This window comes from Puntigrus tetrazona, chromosome 11 (assembly GCF_018831695.1).
Source record: "Puntigrus tetrazona isolate hp1 chromosome 11, ASM1883169v1, whole genome shotgun sequence".
Lineage (NCBI taxonomy): Eukaryota > Metazoa > Chordata > Actinopteri > Cypriniformes > Cyprinidae > Puntigrus > Puntigrus tetrazona.
This window is the reverse complement of record NC_056709.1, coordinates 8,207,230-8,233,501: the sequence shown is the minus strand read 5'-3', so window position 1 is coordinate 8,233,501 and position 26,272 is coordinate 8,207,230. Positions and strand designations below refer to the sequence as shown.

Here is a 26,272-nt window from a genome sequence, read left to right as displayed (position 1 = left end):
AGAGTGAATAAAATGATAAAAAAAATATATTTTGGAGGTAAATGTGATTTAATTCTACTATTTTAACATGGCAAAGCTGTGCAAAACCAATAGGGACAGAAATAATCCAAAGACAGAAACTGATGTTTATATCTACTGAATACTTACTTGACAGTTCGTTAAATGGGAGGTTAAACAAAGCTCTGAGTTTATAGGCACTGCGTCACCGCCGTCAGGTCAAAGGCCATTTGACTAGCCTCTCTGGCTGTTTGTTTCCGTTTGAAGCACGGCTTTCCACTCAAGATCTTTTGAATAATATCCTGGGAGTTCCAGCAGATTGATACTCTGGATTATTGAGCTCATAAGATACGGAATTTGTGAACTTATTCCTGAAGGTGGAAGAAAAATCCAGCAAATAAGATACGGAATTTGTGAACTTATTCCTGAAGGTGGAAGAAAAATCCAGCAAATCCTTGGGATGCATTTACAGTTACTGAACTCACTACAGGCAAGTACAGCATTGTTATGGCTTTGGATCTGCCGTATCTGTAATGGAATTACAGAGGAAATAAATCCATGGAACTACTAATAAACAATGATTTCAGGCAATGTCTTATTTCTCACGAAGAGAGCTAAGATAATAGCAGTACTTCTGCACTCTGAGTCCTGCAATCATTAACTTTTGATGCATTCCTGAGCCTTTTATCAAATCTACTGTACAGTACTATCTCTTCTGGACCTCACAGGCGATACTACAAGAATGCATAAGGATGTACACTGCATAACCATGTTGATGTTTGAACATTTTCTAATCGTCTGAGAGATGCCTCGGACAGGAAATAGCAGTATATTATAGAGGTGAAAAATATACTTGGATTTAAGATCCAATTAAATTTATTATTAGATTGTTAATTGTTGAACACTCCATTATGGTTAATGGAAATACCGAGTCGAACAGTTCCAGTCATGGACTAAGTGATGTTGAGCGAGTGTTGGTACCCGTATTTGACAGCTTCATTCTGGTAACTGGGGTGGTAGGACACATCCTGGTTCTTATCGTCATCTGTCGTACGATGCGGCGGGGAAGTGGACGGCCAGGTGGACTCCAACAAACAAATGCAAATGGCACAGATGTTCTTCTTCTGTCATTAAGTGTGGCGGACCTTCTCCTCCTTTCCTGTCTTCCATATCACACAGTCGCCATTGCAACCCGTCACTGGCCGTTTGGAAGCTTCATGTGCAAATCTGTGAGTTTCTTGAGTGCGATGTGTACGGCGGCGAGCGCGTTTACACTGGCCACTTTGGCTTTTGCGCGGTACATCATCGTGGTGCATCAGTCAAAAGCATATCAATGGAGAAGAGAGGGACGTTTAAAAATAGTTGCAGGTGTACTGTGGATACCAGCGGTCGTCCTGGCATCGCCTCAGTTTGCTTGGAGGACTCTGGACAACCATAAAGCCCTTGAGAACCTGGCATGTTTCAATTTCCTGTCTGACCAAGGCCAGTTGGCTTACGGAGTGTGCCACTTCCTACTCGCTTTTGCATTTCCCCTTGGGATCATTGCAATAGCCTATGCCAAGATATACCATTTCCTTAAAACAACTAGACAGAACCGCACAACTCAGACTGACCGTTTGGAGCACTACCATGTGCATGTGACCCAGATTTCTGCTTTGTTAGTGCTGGCTTTTGCAGTGTGCTGGCTGCCATCCTACGGCTTGATGTTTGCCCAAATAGCTGAAGGTGATAAAGCGGCTGGTCCTTTACCTTATTTTGGACCTTTTGCTACCTTTGCTCGCATAATGGCAACCTCTTCTACAGTGGCCAACCCCATTCTCTATGTTTTCACATCCGAGAAATTCAGGAAGGAACTAATGGACCTGGGTCGAAGAGTCTGTGGACAAAGACTCTCCTAAAGTTATATGGTTAATTACCAAGATTTAATCCAAGTTGCTTACATGCTTGAATGGCTTTATATAATGTGCTAACAATGAACAACTTGTTTATAAACTAATGTGTAGAACATTTTTGTGATGCAACAAATGACCAATGGTTTGGGCAATAAGGAACCTATGTACAGATTTTTTTGCACAGCCCTATACTGTAAAACGCCAAGAAGAACCAAACAGCTAGCTTTGCACAATATGTATGTTTTCGCCACTAGAGGTTGCATGTTCAAAACTGTACAGATGGGTGGAACGATGGGAGATGTTGTTTTCACAATTCAAAACAATAAATAAATAAAAAAGACATTGTTTTCTCTATTAATTAGTTAATACTGAATTTACGATTCATGTTCACAGTTGAGGTAATGAATTTAATTTACCTGAAATCTGTTTACCTAATTTACAGAAACCTGTACCTTGCACTGTTATTGAAACAGCGAATAAATTCTAGAGAAAGCGAGCAGATAATATTACGACTGATTTCATGCTAGGGCGAGATTAAACAATTTTTAAAAACTCCCCTTTTAATCACAAAGCTGTCTATACACTGTTTGATGAATGAATCGCTTACGTTATTCATACATCCGGGCTTGTTCCCGAGCCGAATTCAGTCAGCCTATCGCACCTATATAGCAGGCTATTGAAAATTACTAATATCAGCTAGAATTAGGGTAGAGAGTATGCCCACTGGGGAAAAGTATATATAATTAAAAAAATAAATAAACATAAGGCTTAATTGTAGATAATTTTTCATATGATTAACATGTTCTGTATGTTTCTATATGTTTTGATCTACATTTGGCATTCTCCCCTTTTTTACCCATAATTGTAATGCAAACTTAATCTGTATTCAATATTTATAGTTTGATAAAGAAACAAAGTTATCTATATCTTTTATGACCTGAGGGTGAACACATTTTCAGCAAAGTTTCATTTCAAATTGGCTGTTAAGCCTCTCATTAAGAAACCACATCTACAGACCAATCTCTAATCTCCCTTTTCTGTCAAAGATAATAGAAAAGGTATTATCCTCACAACTGTATTCATTCTTAGAGAAAAATAGTATCTGCAAGGATTTCCAATCAGGATTTATACTGTACCATAGTACTGAGACTGCTCTCATTAGAGTTACTAATGACCTGCTTCTATCTTCTGATCATGGTTGTATCTCGTTACTTGTGCTATTAGATCTTAGCGCAGCTTTCAACACTATTGATCACAACACATGACCTCAAAGTTAGATTATTGTAATGCTTGGAATTGATAAACAAACTTCAGCTGGTCTAAAATGCAGCAGCTAGAGTCCTTACTAGAACTAGGAAGTATGATCATATTAGCCCGGTTCTGTCAACACTGCACTGGCTCCCTATCAAACATCGGATAGATTTTAAAATCTTATTAATTACTTATAAAGCCCTGAATGGTTTAGCTCCTCATAATCAATAATCAATCCTCATAAAACACCATGTTCTCGTGACATCGTAAAAAGAATGGCATCTACGCTAATATTAGTCTGTTTCTTTCATATCCAGATTAGATGGTGGATCAGCACCCAGAGATTATGTTCATCAGAGACCAGAACACCTAGATGAGCCCCGTGGACAGATCACCGCATCCAGATGCACACACACAATAAATCATTTATACAATCTGATACAACTGCGTTTAAAAAATTTAATTGGAAGTTAAGTGCTGGGCGTCCGGTCAGAGGAGAACTGACCCCAATGGAGTCTGGTTTCTCTCAAGCTTGTTTTTTCTCCATTCTGTATGGATGGGGTTTGGTTCCTTGCCGCTGTCGCCTCTGGCTTGCTTTGTTGGGGACACTTAACTTCTAGTGATTATCGTTGAATTGACTACAGCGACCGTCTCTGCATTTAATAAGAAATTGTTGAGTCTCGTCATTATAACATCCCTACCATTGTAGTCTTCTGTTTTATACTGTTCAGTGCTTTGACTATTTTTTATTGTTTAAAGCGCTATATAAATGAAAGTGATTGATTTCTGTTTTATTCGTTTCCTTTACTACTATTTCACATCAATAAATAAGATAAATATTTTGACATACCACAATACCATAATCCCCAGCAACTGTGATATGCATTTCTTATAAAAAAAAATACAGAAAATAAATAAAATAAGATCTATTACATTTAATAAAAGTTAAAAAAAAAAAATAATCATTTGGCGTACTAGTGTAATGTTATAATGCTGGAATATGAAAACAAAGACATGCATATATTTTTTTGGCATACATTTAGGACATTTAAGACAATAAATGTTTACATTTCTGCATATTCATATGCATAAAGCATGTTATTACTGTTAGTAATAATGCATGTAAACTTGATACAAATAATTACATCACCTTGACTGAAAAAGCTTACTACAATTGCTCATTAAAATATATGATAAACATATGATGAATCATCATTGAAAGCCAATAATAAACCAAATTATTATCATGACAGTCGCCCACAAGGACATATGGATAACCAAGTAAAAAAAAAACAAACAAACAAACAAACAGGAAAAAAATATAAATTGAATAACTTGCATGATTGTGGGGGATAATGACCTATATCTGAAAGGAAGGAAATCAATCCAGGATCGGCTAAGGTCTGGTAGCCGGGACTTGAATTTGCGACACCTTAATCACAAGTGCTCTGCAAGCTGACGTGCTGCCTACGAGTGGACCGGCGCCAGCAAAAAAAACCTAACACAAAAACAAAAACAAAAATAACAAAGATCCCCACCCCCAAAATAATTGAAAATACTGGTGAAGAGCTCATCATCATGTCCGCTTGAGGCCTCAGGTCATAGTCATAGGCATAGTCATTATAAACTTTAGGTACAAGTGCCATTCCTCTCATTTTTCTTCTTTCTCCCTCTTTGGGTTTGTCAGCTACTTCCACGTCTCCTTCCTGTGGCTTAGTAACGACCATAGAGGTGAGGGGAGTGACAAACTGATATTTCAGGGAAAGTCTGAGAGCTTCTTTCTTTTCGTCCTCTTTCTCCTGTCCTTTAAGAAGCACCCTGAGACAGAAATAACAAGAGAAGACAGTAGTAGTAGTAGTAGTAGTAGTAGAGGACTATTTTCAAAAGGAATTGTATTTTTCACATAATTTGTGACAATCTAAATGCATATTAAATATTTGCATGCATGTTCTGTATATATATTTTTTTTTGTGACGGGGTGAAGAATCAAACGACAAGGAAAGCTCAAACAAAAACCCCAGAGGGTGGATTTATTTACAATAAGTGTATAAAGCAGGTGAAAAAAGGTCCAATTGTGTCCCAGTGTTGTGGTGCTGTCTCTCTCCCCGTGTAGTACAGTGAGCCTGATCGGTCATTTTTATTTTATTTTATTTTTTTATTAATACACACACACACGTATGTATAATTGTGTGTGCACACATGTCTTTGTAAACATGTATAGACCCAAGTGCATAAACTTACTGTCTCTCCAGAAGCTGTTTCACTGTAAGGTAGGCCCACAACCTCTGCATGAAATCTTCATCCTCAGGTGGAACATCACTGGGCTCTTTTGTCATTATAGTGTCTTGATACGTCACATCGCTGCCTTTCTGCTCAGAAATAATATTTCCAGTGAACATTTTCAACAGGGATGCTGTCAGTACCACTTTCACCCCTAATACCTTCTATAAAAACAAAGCTATTATTCAGATGTCAATCGACCAGTGATCCTAGTAATATGCCACTACACAGATGAGTGAAGATCTTACTGATACTGCGATGACTTCGGTGGTGAAACTCTCCACACTGTTGTCTGTGATTTGTCCTGACACCACAATCTCAGAGCCATTGAAGTACAAGCTAAAGCTGGTCTTGGTAAGGTTTGTACCTCCTGGGTATTTAAGTTGAATTTCAGTGAGAAGAGGGACGGCAACTTCTTCATAGAAGCCCTAAAAATCAAACAAACTTTAAATACGCTCAAAGACAGAAGCGCTCAGCATTAAAGATGAATTCTCAGCTGATCGTCAGTAGTTCACCTGAAGCTGTAGATCAGCGTCTGAATCTTCATAAATCCTGCGAGCAACTCCACTATTTTCCAGAGACATCGTTGTCAGGAAGTCAAAGTTAACATCATATCCAAAACCAAGGCAATAGAGGGGAAAGTTTGTCCCAATGGCCTCTTTCACATTGGCCATTATCTTCTCTTTGTTGATTTCACCTGTTAAAGAAAAAAAAAATATATATATAAACACAATTAAATAAAGTCATGTACATCGGGGATATAAGTGGAAAGAAATAGTTGTACAGAAAAAACGCTAAATGACTTTTACCTAAAGTATTTTATAATGTGCCTCTGATACTGATGTGGTTCAAAACTAAAACTTCCACTGACACTCTAACCTCAATTTTATCACAAAACTGCTTGTTAAAATCTGTTAAGTGAACAATCAAACATTTAAATGTAAAAAATAAAATTTATTTTATGTAACAAATCATGGAAATGATTATTTAGGCCTGTTTGATTTTGTATGAAATTGCATAGGAATCACAAAATGAAAAATAATTTAATCATGAATTCATAAAAGTGCAAAAACAATATGTGCTGACTGACAACATTAACAATTAAGGGAGTCCTAATGCAGTTTTTTTCTTTAGAGAGCTAAACGTGGGCAGTGACTGTTTTGTGTTTGTTGTGTTTCTGTACCTGAAGTGGGATCTCCATCGGTCAGCAGGATCAGGATGGAGGCTGTTCCCTCTCGTGGATGTCGACTGATCATATCCACTCCTGCTAGAACTGCTGCGTTTATGTCCGTGGCTAAAGGAAGACCAAACATAGTTGTGTCATTGCGAGTTACAACTTTCTTACTCCTTATTATGTGTAACTCACCTCCTCTATCTCTGATCTCCTTCACAAAAGATTTGGCATTCTCTAGATTTTCCTCAGTAGCTCTGAGGAGCTCACGCTTCCATAAGCTAACTTCACTGTCAAAGGTGATCAATCCAAAGTGGTCATCCTCATCAAGATCACTTAAAATCCTCAGCAGTGCCAAACGAGTCTAAAGAAGGACATTACATTACATTATTTTTTGCATATATTTATGGACAGTTACTAACTTAGAACAACACTAAACTGATTTCAGTAGAGGAATCTCTGTTTGATTAACAAATCAAAAATTATTATTATAATTTTTTTTTATTTTTTTACCTGATCTATTTTTCTACCATGCATAGAACCACTCCGGTCGATGATAAACACCACATTTTTTGGAATACGTTGAACATCAGAGGGGGCAAAGTAGTGGACGAAATAGCCATTTGATACCTGAGAAAAAAGAAAAATAAGTACATTCTGAACTTTTTGCAATGTAAAAAAAATAAATTAGTAAAAAATAAATACCATGATTTCCCCATTAGGATTTTGTCTGTTGACATCATACGTTACAAGCAGGTCTCCATTCAGCCCATCTTCTCCACAGCTTTTACACTTGGTTTGTTGATCTTGAGAGGGATAGAATGTCACCGATGCCTGAAATGATCAGTTTGGTCATTTGGTAACTTCATTTGAAGTGTATGAGCGTATTGAAAACATCAAAATTTACCTCTTTGTCTGCTCTGGTGGTTTTGATGGCATCGGCCAGATCACCGGTGCTCAAATCTCCTTTCACCTCCAAGAAGGAGATTCCTGGCTTCTCTTGGATGTGCACTTCCATCTAATTTAAGGAAAAGAAACATCATATAATAAACACCACATTTTAAAAAATGTATCTATTTTTTCTTCATTTCTTCCATTGCCTTGAAGTCAGCCACTGGCTGCATCGGTTGGGCGTTGATGAGTAGCTCATATTTGCCGAGGCGACGCTTTAACAGTTCCTCGTAGGTCAACTCAAAGGTCACTTTACTAAAAGCAGCTACTGTCACTGAGGTTTTAAAGTCCTCTAAATTCCTTCCAACTGATCTAAAATATAAACACATACAAGCATATTACTAAACCCAATACTAATACATATTTTACGAACCTAATAGAAAAACTAATTCCAGTACTTGATCAGTCCAGCACTTTGTCCTCGAGATACTGCTTGATTGTATTGCTCCTGAGCTTCCTCTTTTTCCTTCACAACTCCATTGTATGTTTTCCCATCTATAACCCTGGAGAAATTAAAAGACAAAATTTTATTTTTAAAAAGTTAATTTGTTAGCTGTCTTCATACGAGTTTGCAGACACGTTCAGAACATTAACGTAATTAAGAGTAGGTACTGAATTACCCTACATTCTGAATTTGCTGATGAAGGCATTCTTGGGAATCTTGACCTCAAACTGGATCTCTTGAGATTCATTCAATTTGTTCGCAACGCGGCTTGTGATGACTGTTGTGGCGTAGCGGCTGGTGACCGTGGAGTTAATGTAGAAGCTGTATATATCCACATTTTGTTTCTGGAAAAAACACCATAAAATAATATTTACAGGTAAGAATCATTTGAACTGCAACCGTATGTTTATAATTTTAACTAAAAGTTCACACAGCTCCGAGGAATAAAAACATAATTGATTTACTGATTTGAAACAGACACATTTTTCATGAACACAGAAGACTCCTTGTCCATTAGTCGCTACAGGTCAATAACGAGAAGAATAACAACGTGTACTAAATGGTAAAACAGCTTGCACTACAAACCAGTGTGTTCATAATTAATATAATACATAAAAATAATATGGTATGACACCAATTTTCAATACCAAGAAGAAAAACTGCTTTGTACAGCCAAAAATAGCAAAACAGATAGTTTAGTAAAGTCTAATAGCTTTCAGCCAACACTGGTTTTATATCAATAGAGAAAAGAAACAGCTTTACTTTTTATTAGGGTGACCATTGCTATAATTCTCTAAACAAATAAACTGTGATAATGTGAGAAATGTTGAAAGTGGTTTGGTTTGACTGTATATTTCATTTTTACAGTGAAGACTATGCAGTGCTATTTTAGATTTGATTATTAATTTTCTCTACTTGGACACCTACAAACATTCAAAAAAAACTTAAATATTGTGTAAATAGCACAAATTAATAAATAGAACGAACATACAAATGAAACAAACCCATTTATGGCCCTGCGCGGTGCCCTTTCACTTGGCACAATGCCTTTTAAGCAAACATTAGACATGTCAATTTGCATTTATTGTAGGAGTCAATCTGGATTCATCTGTGAGGAATTGTATTTTGCATCTTATAATATAAATCTTATTCATTTTGCCGAAATTAGATTAAACTTTCTTACATTCTCTATCAAACATAAATGTAAAGAGCTGTGCTTTAAATTTACGAATCACATTTATGCTTTGATGTCAGATATTCTAATATATGCCAATTATGCAGTCTGGAGATAGATACAGTTGTTTTCAGTGTAATTTGGTACAAACGCTCTGGAATGGTGCTCTGTTGGATTCGCCAAAGATTACCTAGAAGACTGGACCTCTCGTGAGAAATTGTAAAGTTTGGCTTAATGTTTCATGATAAAATTATTTGTATTAAATAACTTGTTGCTTTTGTTAAAATTTTACATTCATGAATGTAAAGGTTAGTTTTGTTTGAAGAGGAATTTGTAATACATGTAGAGACATGAAAGAGGGATGAAAAGTCTTTTTTATAATGTGAAAATCATTAAATTGTGGTGCAAAATATATAATGCAATGCAATAACTACAAATGATGACCCTGCTGAAAAATACCCCATCTGAAATCAGCCTAGGCTGGTTGGCCGGTCTTAAGCTGGTCAGCAGGCTGGTTTTAGCTGGAAAACCAGTTGGAACGACCAGCTAAAACCAGCCTAGCCTATTTTTTTAAGCAGGGGATTGAGAAATGAACAAATATACATCTATCAAAAGCCTGCATGTTGTATTTGATACTTGGTACTTTTTATATATATATATATATATATAATATATATATATATATATATATATAAATTATGTATACAATCTAATAAAATTTTCCTCAATCTGATTTTGTCCCCTTAACACACTGACCGATATGTTATTTCATCCTCACCTTCTTCACAGAACCTGTAGATGCTGAGATGAGAAAAGCACCCAAAATGATCAGCCGGAGATCTGCCTGATGCATCGTGTGTTGTCCACACCGCCTTTAAAGCCCGCGAGAACCGAAATGGGTCTGGTGAGCGAATGCAGTGGAGCTGAAATATCTTAAGGAAGCTATATTAAAGTCTTCGGTAGAACTCCATTTTCGAATAGGAAATGCGTCACCTCCACTCAGCGTTGCCAGGTCCGCAGTTTACCCTCGGAATTGGGCTGCTTTAAAATGTGATGTCGCGGGGAGTTTTTCACGTCCACAGGTTGAAGCGAGCCCAGTGAAAAAAAAAAAGTACTTCTCCTCATGGTCAGAATAGTCAGTAAAACCAAAGAGTACATTTTCCCCACAGGAGTGAAAATGGCTTAAAAAATGAATATTTTTAATGATACATTCTTCAAACTTTACATCATAGTGTAAAGGTGTGTACAGTGCTAAATAGGTGCGGTTTCCTCATATTCATTGCAGGAAATACAATAGAAATTTCTTTTTCTTTTCACATTTTTGCAAATAATGATTTGCTGGATAAAATCTGTGAATGAGCTCCTAAGAAACTTCTTTAATCTTATTTCTATGATGATATTTCTGCAGTAACAACACTTTTCTCCAGCAAATCAATTTTCCATTTCCAATGAGAAAAAAAAAATTGTGTACATTTTTAGTCAAATTTTTGAATAGCTTTATTATTACTCTTGGGATTTCAGGAAAAACACAAAAACGTAAGAGTAACATCAAGAGATGCTTAATTGGGAGAACTAGTACTTAAAGATGTATTATAAAATCTTAAAATACGCCTGGTGGTAAATCCCACTAAATAAATGTTATTTTGTAGACTACATTTAACGAGAAAATCATGCAACATGATAATTTTTAAACAACATTTAGAAAGTGTTTTATGGGTTGTGAATCTGAAGAAACATAAGCATGGGACAGTGTATGTAAAGTTAAGTAGAGCAGTTCCTCCAAGGCGCCAAACACTGGCCCAAGACCGGCGGAGAAGCCGACCCTCGCGCCCCAGACCAGAGAGGGGAGCGTGTGCGGCCGCCGGACTCCGCCCCTTACCTGGACCCTTCCCCCTGGAACACTACCTCACCTGCACTCCCCCTTTAGCACGTCGAGGACACCAGTTCCCCTGTTTATTTTGGACACTTATTTTCCCCTGGACGCTTTATTTTGTATACTTTTGTTAATAAAAAAAAAGCCTCTCTGAGGCCTCACGCCACACCCACTGTGTCTGTCGTTGGCTCTTCCCGCCACACCGGTAATATGTGTAATGCTTGGCTGACTGCACATTTTCAGAAGAGAGATGAACTGGATGATGCAAACACTCATGAGTCAACACTGAATCACCAATGAATTGACTGGAAAAATTACTTGTAATATACTCTTGCATAATTAAACTTTTTTTTCGCTATTGTGCTGGTCTCGTGATAAGCAGTGCTTTGATACAATATTGTTAAAAGCACTAAATAAATAAAATGATTAATATTGTAAAAAGTGCTATGTAAATGTGACTTGATTTTATACACTGTTTATTTTTTTCTTCTGCCTCATTTTAAAGATGTAATTGTAAACAATAATATTTGTAAATGTTTGTTTGATAACATTTTAATTTAGCTTGTTTAGGTAATTAAAGTTTAAAGTGAATTTTGCAGTTGTATTAAGGATGTAATGTCTGTCAGCTGGAGCTTTAAAGAGATATTTCACACACAAATTAAAATTTGCTGTTTATTTACTGACCCTTAGCCATCCAAAATGTAGGAGAATTTTTATTCTGTATGTTAGTTAATAATTTTTTATATTTTTAAATTTGAATATTTAACTATATTATATATATATATATATATATATATATATATATATATATATATATATATATATATATATATATTAATTTACAACACTAAAGAAAAAAGTGGTGTGGTAGTTTTCTTAGCTTCGTCTTTGATGACGGACATGATTGTTACTGGGCTGTAAATCAGCTGGAACAGCTTTTGTGGATGGTTCACTGCCACACTGTGTGAACATGTCCATGGCATTGCTAAGGTCACAGCTCTCATTTATTATGAGGCTAACCTCGCATGCCACCCAGCCCAATTTGTCAGGTCGTTAAGACACAGACAAATTGCCGAGCACTCAACTTTGCAAGTTCCTGTCAAAACCCTGTGCAAAACTAGCTCCTCAGACAGTGCGGTTAGCTTTAGCAGCTTAACCAGTCAAGTTTCAGAAATGGCCATTTAAAAGAAACTGCTCTACTCTCATTGGTAAGGCGTTTGAGGTCAAATGAAGAAAGGAGTGAATGGAAATCTGTAGCATAAGTGAACATGAGCAGACCAGTGCCCCCACCCCGGCTAACTTGATGTGGGGTGTGAGAGAAAGTGTCATAACCCACTCCTCTGTGGCTCTCTCCAATGGTCACTGGAGGGAACCCTCCCCTGAATACTTGCCTCTGTAACTACCTGAATCCAAGACCATGAAGTTCTACACAGAGGAGGAACTAGCTAAAGCTTCATCTGTCCTTCCCCCTCGCCCGCTTCAGCTGGTTTCTTTTTTTTGTGAAAAAGAAAGATGGAGGTCTCCGTCCATGCATAGACTACCACAGTTTGAACAACATGACAGTGAAGTACCAGTACCATTTATCCCTTGTGCCAGCCACCCTTGAACAACTAAGTACTTTACCAAACTTATTTACCGGACATCTCGTCCCATGTAGAACATGTCAGAGCAGTTCTCCAACACCTCATGTAGAATCAACTATGCCAAATTGAAGAAGTGTGAGTTCCACCAGACTCAGTTCTTCTTCTTAGGTTACATTATTGGTCCTGAGGAGGTGACTATGGAGAATGACAAGGTCCATGCTGTCATCAACTGGTTTCAACCCACGATGCTGAAGGAACTGCAAAGATTTCTTCCCAAGAAGGGTACTCATCGTCTACAATAGTGTATTGAGGGGTTCCAAGCTCTGAAGGAGAAGTTCACCAAGGCTCATCTTCGTACTCCGGCACCTGTACAATGAGACATCATCACGGAAATCATCAAGGTACTAAACAATGAACCACTACCGCCTAATTGCCCACTGGCACTCACCTTCGTACCTGTCTTCTACACTGGATCCACAATACTCCCAGTGCAGAATATCCTGGCATCATCGCAACCCTCCAACTCAAACCACAAACAAATTCTGGTGGCCCACTCTTCAGATGGATGTGGTGAGATTCATCCGATAATGCCTTACCTGTAACAACACCAGCCATTACCCATTCCCCAAAGACCTGGTCACACATTGAATACACACACAGAATAACCACCTTCAAATAATTTCACCACCATTCTCACCATGGTTGACAGATTCTCCAAGGCTTGTAGGTTCATGACACTTCCCAAACTCCCCAACTGCTGAGGTGTTACACCCCTAGACAATGGGTCTGGCTATCCTGCTTCTTTGCCTCCCCTGCAAAAAATATAATCCTAGGTATGTGGGTCCTTTCTAGATTTTTAGACAAAATCACCCGTTTCGTATAGTTTAGCTCTGCTCTCTAATTATTGTATTTTTCACACTTTTCATATGTCATTGCTCAAACTCACCAGTGGCACAGTGGCTCACCAGTGACACACCTGATTCCACTCAGCTCATTATTAGAGATTGCAAGACCTGAAACATACAAAATGTGAAGGCCGGCCATCTACTGCATCGTAAAGGATTGCAATGGCAGCCACATACACTTTTAGGGTGGATGGTGCCAGCTTACGCTCCAACCCTTCTTGCAGGAAGGAAAGCACTACTCCAATCGTGCATTTCCGGGGGTCTTCTCCTAAAGAAGAACACCAGTTTGTGAACAGATTCCACTTCAGGGCGTAGACTTGCCTCGTAGAGGGAGCTCTAGCCTGAGTAGTGTTCACCACAGCCCGTGGTAAATCACCTAAGTCTGCCACGTCCCATCCAGGAGCCAAACATGTAGGTTCCACAGGTCCGGACGCAGGTGCCACATGGTGTCAAACCCCCAAGAAAGAAGATTTTTCCCTCAGAGGAATGTGCCCGGAAGGGGCTGTCACGAGGAGATTGAGTTCTGAAAACCAGGTCCAGGTGGGCCAAAACGGTGCAACCAGCAGATCCTGTTCCTCGTCCTCCCTGACTTTGCACAGTGTTTGTGCAATCAGGCCCGCTGGGGGAAATGCATACTTGCGTAGGGCCCGAGGCCAGCTGTGTGCCAGCACGTAACAAAACAAACATGATAACACCGTCTGTCTCTCTGCATTGCGTTTTGTTACAGATATAAATCCAAAAGTACTGAAAATTTGTCACACAGAAATAAAGCGGTTCTTTCACAAAAGAAAGGGGACACATGCATTCAGTCGATTTAGTTTCTGTTTATTTGTAGTCGCATATGCATCAAATATAGAATGAATGAACATTTCTGTTTTTTTTCCTATTTTTTCTAATCAAAAATTGATAGGCGTTGATGAGTAGCTCATATTTGCCGAGGCGACGCTTTAACAGTTCCTCGTAGGTCAACTCAAAGGTCACTTTACTAAAAGCAGCTACTGTCACTGAGGTTTTAAAGTCCTCTAAATTCCTTCCAACTGATCTAAAATATAAACAGCATATCCCAGCATATTATTAAACATACTACAAATATATATATACATATACACATACATATATACATACATACATACACATGAAGTAACTTAGGTTTACTTTATTATCCATACATTATTTATTAGAAAAAAATTGAAATCTTTAAACATTGTTTATTTGTTCATCACTCAATTACTATTTTTTTTACATTATGCTGTGAAATTACATAGCTTTGTTCATAAAAACTCATATCATCATATTAAAATATCAGCTTATAAGACATTTTATTGGGAGATATAGGAGTGATATTCATGTGGATTTTTATGTTCTGTTTTATGACTTGTTGACCATACAAATAGCATATAAGCAACGTATGAAAACGTGATTTTTGCTCAGTTTAAAAATTGTTGTGTTTTTTATAGAATACTGTCTGCAGGGGGCGCTTATAGACTTCACTGTTAATATCCCTGGCTGCACGAAAAAGCAACTGGAGTTTAAAAATATTTTGCAATAGCAATATATTCCTTTTTCTTATGGTTTTTAGGCTCTAAATGTTAAGATGCAGTATTATGGTTGCTGAGTAATGTTGATTTGTAAAAAAAGAACAAAAACGACAAAAAGAGACCTCTGCATCTATAACAAAGGAAAGCATCAATATCCACAATATACTTCTCACAAGAAAATACATTTTTTAATGATTTCACACAAAAACACATAAACTACTGCAGTCTCTTTAAGGCACAATTGTTATGTTAAAAGCATCAATTTATCGCTTTGAATAGGACAAAAGCATTTAATGAATGCGACCTGGGCAGGTCTGAGAAATCCCTCTTTTTTTCCAAGGAAGAGAAAAAAAGAAGCGAAAGAATGTTAACCAACTCGTTTTGTTCAAGACAGACTCATTCAAGCCATTAACACATTCCTGCAGCAAGCACACAAAATATGAATGTTCAACAACTAACTTTTGTTGTAATTAATTACAAGTTGATTTAGTCAAATGAAATGACATAATTTGGCTGGAAACTGGAAGGGCAAGAGTAGCCTACTTTCATGTTACTTCTTACTTTAAGTAGGGCATTGTGCTGGTAAGTATTTATATGTGTGTCATTTTGGGACCCGATTTCTGTGCAAACCTTTTGACTCCAAAACGGCCGTTGTGCATATATACAGTGTTGTTGTACAAGCTGTTTAAAATATTTTTCTCTAACATTTATTATTAGTATTAGTAACACAAGCAGCGTTTATTTACAGTAATAGAGCATGCTTTCACACAGGAACTATTAAACTGCCTATTTGGGTTTGTAGCTATTTTTCCTTTAGTTTATACAGTACAATGCATGAAAAATAATGTTATCCTGCAACATGATAGTTGCTCTTGTTCTTGCGACAGCTAACCCCAGCCTCCCGTAGGGACGGGTGTTTTTGGGGTGTTTCTAATGATCGCAATCCCATAGCCTTATTGTCTCTAAAAGAAGCATTTGTATGAACTCACAATGCTGCTCCCTGTTCTGGGTGGTTTCTGTCAGTTATTAACAGCCACTCTTAATTCCAGGTGATTTATTAAAACCAGTTGCCATGATACACAAAAGACACCTGATAAACAAATTCGCTCGCTACAGAGAATGATCCAGATGGAACTTTGCACCTGACAGTTTCCTGGTTACAGTTTTATGAAGCCGCAAATGGCCAAGATCATATTTCGCAGCCAGCTCGGTTAATTATGAGCACACAAACAGCTTTTCCTACTGATGTTTTCTTGCATAAAATGATTTGGCGATGTGTGTTTTGATTGTCAGATGGGAGGGGTGAGCCTCTCACACACTCAAAGTTCACTCACAGGCGCTTTCATTTAATTAATGTGTGTCAAAGGCAACAAAGTCTTGTTGGGATTTATAATACATACTCTGCAGTGCTTCGAAAACTTCTCATTTATACCAGTAAGTAATATTTTCTGTTAGAGCTAAAATAAACTTCTTTGCATGTGTGTGTGTGTGAGAGAGAAAGCATTTATTTATACACACGATAAACATTTATTTTACGTTTTATATTTATTATCACAAGCAACCATAACATCAGTAATAGGCTGTGTTTTGAAATACAGCAATACAAGCTAAGCATGTAAAAGAGTCTTAATTAAAAATAATTAAGGGTCACATGAGGATGTTTGATAACTAAATGAAAAATATTGTTAGATTTTGCTATTTTGAGAGAATTCTATTGAATGTTCCGTGAACTGGCAACCCGATCCCTTGAAGGTGCGTGTAAATAGTACGCCAAATAAAAATGAAAACTCGTGGTATAGATACGCAAAAATGGACTTTGTCGTGTTTATGCTATGCGTTGGGTAGAATTAGGTTTGTGGGTTAGATGAGTATCATGTTTACGCGACAACTGCGCATTATATATACGCCAAACCCATTTTTCGTATAAATACCACGAGTTTTCGCTGTTTTCACGAGACTGAGGTGGAACCGGAGTGGAAATAAAGATTAATAAACGAAAACAAAACTCACTGCCCTCTGATATGTATCGGAAATTAGAGGCATTCCAGGCAGAGCAGCAAACATGATTCATTCACACACACCCACGCTATCTGGCAATCTGTCACACACAGACACACCTGGGCATACTGGAAGCCAGGTGACTTCTTACCGAACACACATCGACCGACGCTTAGAACCACAAAATTAAATCCGGTATTACAAGAGCTGAGAGTCTGAATCGCAGAAAAATAAAACATTAATCGTTTCTGTCTCCTTACAGACGGAAGTCACAGTATGGCGCGTGACTGCGGTGCCTCGCGCTTCCCGCTCGGCGGAACTTGAGAACCGGACTGTGTATCCGAGCCGAACTGAATATGGTCATCCTGGACTCTACTGAAGCCTCGCAGAGACAACGAAGCGAAGGATATAACCCGTGAGATTTGGGCATTGAGCGGTTTCGATTAATTGTCTCTTGGACACCAGAGCGAAACTGTTGCGCAATGAAGTTTGCGTGGAGGATAGCCCAACTGCTCCTATTGGCCACCGGAAGTGTGTGTTCACTGGAACGAGTCACACACAACCCAGATAACAACGTCACGTGTCCTCAGGTGGAGTATTGATTCATTAAAGCGTTTAACTTTTTTTTTTTTTTTTTTTTTTTTTTTGTACATTTATGTGAATAGTTGTGATATATGTTTGGAAAAATTCATATCCAGTGCTCAGTGTTTTACTAAAGTATATACCTCGTTATTATGTTATATTAGTTATTAATATTATTTTTTGAAATATGTATGAAGTTTATGCCGTTTTTAACAATCCACAATTTCATGCTTGATTTCAAATTATATAATCATCAGGTTAACGAGTACCGAAATTTACTTTTGCATTTAGTTTTTGAAGACGATATGTGAAAGATGATTTTTGCACACATCTTCCAGGTGCACCCTATAGATAGGTGAGCAGTCCCCAATTTAGTCTGTGTACTCCATCATTCCTTTGCCCCTGCTCAGATTTCTTCTTTCGAGTCCTGATGAGGCTGATTTTCCTCTCAAAGAGTTAGGGGTATGTCACGAACCAGCAGTGGCCAGGGGAGTCCTGGTAAATCCAGGCTTTAAACTTCCCTTGCAGCCCTGACCTGTCCGCTGCGGCTTGCAACTCAACTTTTCCAATTTCGAGGAGTGTGGCTGTCTCCCTACGTGTGCTGTTTCCAGGTCAGCTGGCTTCTCTGCGATTGATGGAATTTGAACTTATCGGATGCGTTTCACTTCCTCATCGTTACGGATTGAGACAAAGCTGGCTTAAAGTCCATTTGAGCTGCGGCATCTCCAGATCATGTCATCTTTTCGAACCAAACCCTGTGTGCTCCAGATTTTCCGTAGCGTTACCACGTAGGACACTCCACTTTGACCTGGCGCTGAGTTTGTCATAGCTGCTTTGACAGCCTCCTTAAACTCTCTCAGGGTTGGGTTCCAGAGGTTATCAATGTAGATCATTGCTTTTAAACTCAACTCTTAGAGGGCCACAGCTCTGCACAGTTTAGCTCCAATTCTAATATGAAAGTTTACTAGAAACATTTAAGCAGTTGTGATTTAGCTGTTTTGGCCCTCCAGGAATTGAATTTGAGATCAGATGGTCCAACCTCGTCTAGAGTACAGGTGAGACAATCATTACACTTCTACCCTAGGAGTCTCCTTGTGAATCTGAAGGGGCTTGTGATAAACTCTGCCCATCTGTGAGGCCTCTCCTTGCCCCTCTTTCTGTGCCACTCAGATCGACGGATGGTAATGAACGTCCTGCTTATGATGCCCCGAAGCTCAGCCAAGGCGTCTTTATCCTCCTTGTTTTTCTTGTTAGAGCTGCTTTCCAAGCTCGTGGATCTTCTCCTCCCGGAGCCCGTTTCTCGTGAAAATGCATAGAAATAAAATGCCAAATAAAAATGAAAACATGTTCGGCGTGCATATAATGCACAGTTTTTGCAAAGTTACGATGTGCATTCACTCTACAAACTAAATCCTACACATTGCATACCATAAACACACCAAAGCCAGTTTTTTTTTTTTATATCAATCAATTTATATATAATCCAATTAGTCAATGATTTGGTTTTAGTGGATTAATTCAAATACATTTTTAGTGGAGTTAATTGGAGTGAAATACAAATAATAAATGTTTTTTCCATTACAAAAATTCTAAAACAGAACAATCTTGTAATATCACTCTGTTGGTAAACATTTGAGGATTAATTGAAATTTTTGAGTCAAAAAAGTAAATGCTAATACAAAACATTTCACAAGGCAGTCTGTTTTTGCTGATTTTGCTGAGTTCGACGTGTTTCTAGGTCAGCATATTTTGATGACCCTAGAACATTTTAATCCACAAATTTAGCTTTGACCATATCTCTGCACCTCAACCATGACTAATGCCTAAAATCAGAGGAAGTTATAGATGCATGACACTAATGTAGACGCACCAATGACTGATTGTAAGCCTAAACTTCACAAAAACAATAAAATGGTAACTGATTGGCTGATCACAGTGTTGTTCCGGGGGTCAACAAAGATGTCACGTAGAACTCTGCAAAATAAGCTTCTGCATTTGTAACCTGGAATATGCTTTGTTTATTAGGCTCTAAACTGCATGATGATAAACACAGATCCCATCACATCATCTGATGTGGTCTGTGGTCCTGTGAACGCGTGTTCTCTGCTCGTGACGTCAAAACTGTGCTGTCACAAGAACGACTGCAAACCCTGTTTGTGGATCGACATCCAGCTAAGTGTTATTCCAGATCCCAAAGAGGAAGAGGACAGAGATATTGAGAGATCCGAATGTGAAGAGGAGCTCAGTGGTGGGTCCCTACAGTGACAGCGCATTAAATTTGTTGGCTTTATGGTTTGTGTTTACACTAATCTTTCTAATTTCAGGGGACTGGGATTCGGGATCTGTTTCCATGCCAAACAACACATCAGAAGGTTTTTCCCCCTGAGTTTTCTTGATGTATAATTAAAGTTAGTCAGCGATTTGGTTTTAATGGATTCATTAAAATCATTTTTAGTGTACTTTAGTAGTTTTAGAAAAAATTTATTTTTGCGTGATCTTGTAATATTATGCTAAAACTTATGTTCTGGGTAAACTGAGTTTGTTTTCAAGCTGAGTTGAGTTCTCAAGCTGTATTTGCTTTCGCTGAAAGAAATCGGTGGATTCGCCATTGTCCAATCGCGCAGTGCATTATTAAAGCCCGTCTGTTTGTCTTCTCTTCATGTAGCTACTATAACAATATGCTACAAACCAGCAGAAATGCAGCGTGAATGGTGCGAGAGATTAGATTTCACAGTGACTTCTACCGCGAGCCTTAAACCTCTCATTGTGAGTCTCACCGCCGTGTCCCTTTAACCCTAATGTTGCTGTTTTGAAGATTTCCTTTTTCTCATATCTGTAAGACCTTCATTCACCTTCGAAACACAAATATATATTTGTATATATATTTTATATTTATTATATATTATTATATATATTATATATTTATATTTTGATAATATATTATATTTTATTGATAAATAAATAAAATAACAATAAAAAAGGTTAGTTGTAATTTAAATTAATTAATTATTTTTTTACATTTTGGCTCTATCCTAGGTTTTACCCATTCCTCAGTAAGATTTTTTTTACTGATTTGAAGCACAATAAGATTTTACATGCTTCCTTATTTCTTATTCAGAATAAATAATTGTTTGAATTTTGACATAAATATTGTGTTTTTAATAAATATAAAACAACCCTTTTTTTTATATATAACATTAACAACAGTGTAATATTTAAACTTTTCAAATGCATATTTTATTTAGATTTGATTTAAATATTTCTAGAAGGTCTGGCATGTAAAAGTAAACAGTGAAAGCTGTGAAGTGCCTGGACTGTTATCTCAGTGTTTTATCTTTGTGTGCTGCAGATCACTCTGGTGGAGTACAGACATGTTGACTTTGGCAGAACAATGGCGATCACTGTTAGATCATTCAATAAGTCACCAGAAGTTAAGATCGTTGAATTCCCTACATTAACAACAGGTAGCCATTGTTTTTTTTTTTTTTTTTTTTAGATACAACAATGCAACACATATACAACAATAGCGTATAGCGTACCTTCCTTATTTAAAAGGGCATGTTTCTTACATTCACTAATTCTATATAAAAGTCGATCCATTTTGTTGTCGTTATGCCATTTTTGTTAAATCTAAAATTACATTTGAAGTTTAAAAGGGAAAATATATGCAAATGTATTGCATTACAGAATAAAGTGTATAAAAAGGATAGACATCAGTCGTATAACAGTCAGTAAGCGTGTTTTGTTCAAAAAGTTTTTTTGTCTCGTCAGTTTGTCTTTCATCACACCTCAAGGACATAAAGTGGTGCAAAGGTATGTTCAGATTGATTCAGTTTTTAACATTTATCTCATTGTAAATTGTATTTAAAAAAAAAAAGGCTTCCTCATTTAAACCCAAATGTAATTATAGGTCGCGTGATATGTGTGTTATGTTTGGATCAGATATCTGTCTCTGTGTTCCACTAGATGCTTTTCTAAAAGAGAAACAAGAGAATGAGACTTGTTTGTAGCATAAAAGACAATTTTGGAAGAGAAAACTTTATTGAATTCATGTTTTCTTTTCATTTTAGGTCCCAATATCACCACTAAAATAGAAGAGAGAGTGGTTAAGGTGCTGTTAGCGGACGAGGATGAAGAAGCTGCCGAACGCCTGTCTCTGTGCATGAAACGTGGAAGAGCAGGGAAATGCTGGGTCAGTGAACTCTCACGTTCTTTCTGTCCAAACAGCACAGTCTGAGGGCTTATTACAGACAAACAGGAGACTGTACAAACCAGTTTGTGCTTTTCATCAGCTACCAGTTTTTCGTAACTCACCGTACCTTTTCTTCCCTTAGCCTTTGCCAAGTAATAAGATTTCACGGGCGTCAGTCACAAGCTGCACGTGTTTCCAGGTACAGTGCTTTTCAAACACGCACACGCTCAAAACAATACCTGCTAAAATCTCTTTCGATATTATTCTAACTTGCCTTGTGTGTTTGAACGTGCTTCAGGCGTGGAAAACTTCAGTTCGTACGCAAATCTGTCCTTTTGCAGAGAATACAGGTAAATCCAAAAAAAAATTCAGAGACTTTTTAAGTGGTGTGTGAATTGCTGGATAAGGATTAAATTGTATAGGGGAAAAAATATGTACAATATGTAAAATATCATTTAAAAATAAACCCTGATCTAAAATTCTAAAAATGAAATTCAGCATAAGCGCCTTGGATGTGGACGTTGTTCAACACTATCTTGATGTTTTTTCGTTTTTCCACATTTTCTTTTCTTTATTGGCAGAATTTAAAAAAAATGTCCGGAGCAACATTTCAGTGTCTTTAGCCCACATGGAGACAAATGATGGTAAGCCGGTGCTAAGCTGGAAATTAACAGTGCCCTGCAGGATAAGAGCCGATCTCTGGCCCTGTCAGCTTGAGGATGATGGAAATTGCACAGAAGTTGAAGGATTCAGACAGAAATGTAATGGCTGGGAAGAAAGCAAAACAATATTATGGGTAAATATACATTTTGGGTGTATGTATTTTCTGTATTAAATGAAATGAGGCCGTGAGGAAGTAGAAACACTAACCTGGAAATAAATGTTTTTAGAATAATAATAAAAAAAAGTTTTTATTTATTTATTTATACATAAATATACATAAATCTAATTCTGACTTTTTTATCTCACAATTTCTAGTTAACATCTCACATTTCTTACTTTTCTCAGACAAACGTGAGACAAAAGCTATAACATAATTATCTCTTTGTGTTTTTAATTCTTTGGTGAAAACGGCTTTCCATTTTGATGTAAAAAAAAACGATTAAGATTAAACAAGCAAAAGGGTAACATAAATATAAAACTATCTAATGTTCTTTTTTTAACTCGTAGGATATGTTTTAGTAATAATTAATTAGCAATGACATTGAAACTGAATGAATGACTCCGAGGTGGAAAACAAGCTATTACGTTCAATGGACCCTACTTTGCTTTCATTTTAATGCATGTGAAATGAAATATGCTCCATTTGCTCCAACTGAGGTCAAAGCTAATAATTGCTTTTCCAGCTGGCTGTAATGATATTTGTTCTCTGCAGGCATCCGGGATGTTCGTCAATATAACGTCTCAGAATCACCAGCAGCTCTGCGTGATGGTATGATACAATCTGCCTTTCTGATTTCTTTCTTTCAGCGTTCATCAGTCATTTAGTGCAAACAGACGTGAACACGGTAAACATTTAGTTTTGTCTGTGTCTTTATCTGCAGCTCGAAGTAGATGGAGAGATCGCGCGGTACTGTCAACATCCCTGTAAGTGTGTGATGAGAAGAAACATCTCATTTATTTCCTGTTTATAGCTGCCATTCATTGTAATTTAATCACACTGATATTTGTTTATGACTAAAACTAACATTCACTATATGAATATGAGTATGGCGGTTGTTATCGCTTGGTTTATTGTTGATTTCATATTGTTTTAGTGGTGCGGCGGTACTGGAGCCTTCTTCTTCTTCTGCCGCTGATCTTTGCTTGTCTGACTGCTCTTGGAGTACTTCTTCTGGTGAACAAATTCAGATGTAAGTCTTTGCTGTCTACAACATCTCTTTGTTTATATAGGAAGTTGTTTTTCCTCTTAGCAACAAAGAAACAACAACAAAATGTGGGAGATGACTTGCACTATTTCATCTGGCCACTGAAAAATTATGCTAGAGACTGATAACCACTGTGTTGTCAAAGCACAACTGATTTTTTATTCGATTTAAAATGGTGAACGAGAGATACAGTTGAGGTTTTGTTGACCGGACTCTCTTTGCTCTCAATAGCTCTATTCATGCGTGTCTGTGAATGGCACATATTTTTGCGGTGATCTGTGTAGAACAGATTTATTCCATCTCAGTATGCTCTTTGTCTTTTTCAACTCCTTCTTCATTTTGTGGTCTGTCACCCGTCTTACCACTTTTTTTGAGAAATTTCTAAGGAATGGAAATTTAGTCACCCTCAGGCTATCCTAGATGTGGGTGAGATGTAATGACACAGATTTAATGAAATGTAGCATTAAATCACTTGCTCACCAATGGATCATCTGCGATTGGGTGCCGTCAGAAATGAGACTCCAAACAGCTGATAAAAACATCACCAGTAATCCACGCCACTTCAGTCCATCACTCAAACGTTTTGTGAAGTAAAAAGCTGCATGTTTGTAAGAAACAATAGATATTACTGTTGCTTAAAAAAGTATGGTCCCTAATCCATAACAACACTTCCTCCAGTGAAAAATCTGATTCAGATGAGTTTAAAGAAAGCAATATATTGGATAGAGGATTTGTGTTTTAGCTGGAAGCATTAGTTTAAAGTTAAAAAAAGATGAAAAAGATTCACTTAAATGATGGATCCGTTTCTTACAAGCATGCAGCTTTTCTCTTCACAAGATGTTAATTTATTGATTAAAGTTGTGTGGGTTACTTCTGGATTACTGTGTTGTTTTTATCAGCTATTTGGACTCTCATTATGATGGCACCCATTCACTGCAGAGGATCTATTGGAGAGCAAGTGATGTTATGAACATTCATCTACATCTTGGATGGCTTAAGTGTGAATAAATGTTCAGCATTTTTTATTATTATTTTGTGGTATGCTATTTCCAGAATAATTAAAAAAAAAAAAGTCTTCTCTTTTCAAGAGATTTTACATTCTTGTGTGTGCCTCTCACAGGGTCTTTAAGCAAATGGGACAGAAAATGTCATTCTCAAGGTACACAAGGTATTTATTTACAGTCATTCGTGTGTCTTATTATCAAAAAGACGTTTAGCATAGGAAAAGCTCTTCAAACAATTGAACTTACCTTAATAATAATCTAATGCTCTCCTAATATCTCTTTCTAGATATGAGGGGACAGGTGTTGTTGCTCCATTCCTCAGCCATGGACCCACAGGTGGTGTGTAAGTTGGGCCAGTTGTTTTCTGAGCTGGGATTCAGAGTATTTCTGGACCTGTGGAACCAAACAGAGCTCGGTTCTTGCGGTCCGGCTGCGTGGCTCCACTCTAAGCTCGATCAGATCCAGAAGCATGGAGGCAAGGCCCTTGTGGTGCTTTCTCCAACAATACTGCAGAGAGCCGAGTTGTTTTGGGAAATTGCCGTGGAAAGACAAAGCAATCCCGCCGTATACTCCTCGGATATGCTGGCTTCGGCACTGGGCTGCATTTTCGCTGACCGTCAGAAGGTCTGCGCTGCTCAGCGGTTCATCCTTGTGCAGTTAGACGTTCACAAACTTCCCATTAATAAGGAGCATGACATGCCTAAGCTGTTGAGGGGCCTGCCGCTTTATAAGCTGCCCTCGCAGTCTCAGGGATTACTTGCGGAACTGTGCGAGGAGAGCCCAAATATGATGAGTTGGAAGTTTAAGAAGATGTGGTGGATGAAAACGGCACAGAGGAAGCTGGCCCAAGGAGTGCAGAGCATTTTTAAGTCGAGAGTGAGGACTGAATCCGTGCTCACGCAATTTGATTCACTCAGCCTAGACAATGAAGACACAGAGGAAAGGATATTTATTCAAAATGACCAGCACTGATGTGTCACACCAGAACATTTGTTTGGATCAGCGGTCACAGTCTGTCAGTATGGACTATGGACAGATGACATAAACAATAAAAGTACCAGAAGCTCCAAGACCGTGGTGAAGTACCTTTGAATACTATGTGAATGTGGCATAATACAGACGTTTTTACAGTAAGTGGCTAAAGGAATAGCTTTAGAAGGAAGTCTGCTTGTGGGGCTAACAAGTCTAAATGAGGGAATTCCACAGCACAGACGCTACAGGAAGTAAAGAAATTGATACACTACAAATACTTCAGATATTCATGCTGTTTATGTCTAGCCAATGTACTCCTATGTTTTTATAGGTAGCCTGTTTGGAAGGAAATTTACTCTTACTCACCGTTTTAATCTCTGCTTTTATTTAATGGTTGTAAATAATGGCTTTTGGCACATATCTATATAAATATCGCTTTGTGCATATTTTATATATGCATGTAATATATTTTAATTGAACTTTTGTAATATACAGTACGTTTGATGTTCTCAAATATATTTTGACACTAGTGGTTTGTCATGGTCTGATGAAATGGGGCCTATAGTCAAAAGATAGCACTGTCTGCAAGATGTCTG

The 26,272-nt window shown here is 37.6% G+C and overlaps 3 protein-coding genes across 4 annotated transcripts; 2 read left to right on the top strand and 1 right to left on the bottom strand.

The window, feature by feature from the left end:
- The first annotated feature begins 232 nt into the window (after positions 1 to 232).
- On the top strand, positions 233 to 2,229 carry LOC122353662 (galanin receptor type 1). Its single transcript, XM_043251536.1, has 2 exons — positions 233 to 374; positions 429 to 2,229. Exon 2 carries the CDS (start codon positions 909 to 911, stop codon positions 1,893 to 1,895), a length of 987 nt encoding a protein of 328 aa, XP_043107471.1. The 5' UTR covers positions 233 to 374; positions 429 to 908; the 3' UTR covers positions 1,896 to 2,229.
- Positions 2,230 to 3,915: 1,686 nt separating this feature from the next.
- Positions 3,916 to 10,146, bottom strand: LOC122354006 (inter-alpha-trypsin inhibitor heavy chain H3-like). The gene is made up of 13 exons (XM_043251960.1): positions 9,940 to 10,146; positions 8,168 to 8,331; positions 7,941 to 8,045; positions 7,692 to 7,854; positions 7,499 to 7,609; positions 7,297 to 7,425; positions 7,105 to 7,221; positions 6,787 to 6,955; positions 6,604 to 6,714; positions 5,936 to 6,117; positions 5,669 to 5,848; positions 5,382 to 5,509; positions 3,916 to 4,958 (listed from the first exon to the last, which is right to left on the bottom strand). The coding sequence occupies exons 1-13, from the start codon at positions 10,012 to 10,014 to the stop codon at positions 4,574 to 4,576; spliced, it is 2,019 nt and encodes a 672-aa protein (XP_043107895.1). The 5' UTR covers positions 10,015 to 10,146; the 3' UTR covers positions 3,916 to 4,573.
- A 6,469-nt stretch (positions 10,147 to 16,615) lies between these two features.
- Positions 16,616 to 26,205, top strand: il17rc (interleukin 17 receptor C). Of its 2 annotated transcripts, none has more exons than XM_043251962.1 (15): positions 16,616 to 17,648; positions 19,666 to 19,888; positions 19,965 to 20,012; positions 20,306 to 20,406; positions 20,990 to 21,104; positions 21,412 to 21,453; positions 21,711 to 21,832; positions 21,975 to 22,031; positions 22,131 to 22,182; positions 22,414 to 22,628; positions 23,208 to 23,264; positions 23,377 to 23,419; positions 23,590 to 23,685; positions 24,821 to 24,859; positions 24,991 to 26,205. In XM_043251962.1, exons 1-15 carry the CDS (start codon positions 17,541 to 17,543, stop codon positions 25,674 to 25,676), a joined length of 2,004 nt encoding a protein of 667 aa, XP_043107897.1. In that variant the 5' UTR covers positions 16,616 to 17,540; the 3' UTR covers positions 25,677 to 26,205. The 2 variants fall into 2 exon arrangements, with proteins under 2 accessions (XP_043107897.1, XP_043107896.1); XM_043251961.1 differs by having other exon boundaries at positions 16,619 to 17,648; positions 24,821 to 24,868.
- The last annotated feature ends 67 nt before the right edge of the window (positions 26,206 to 26,272 follow it).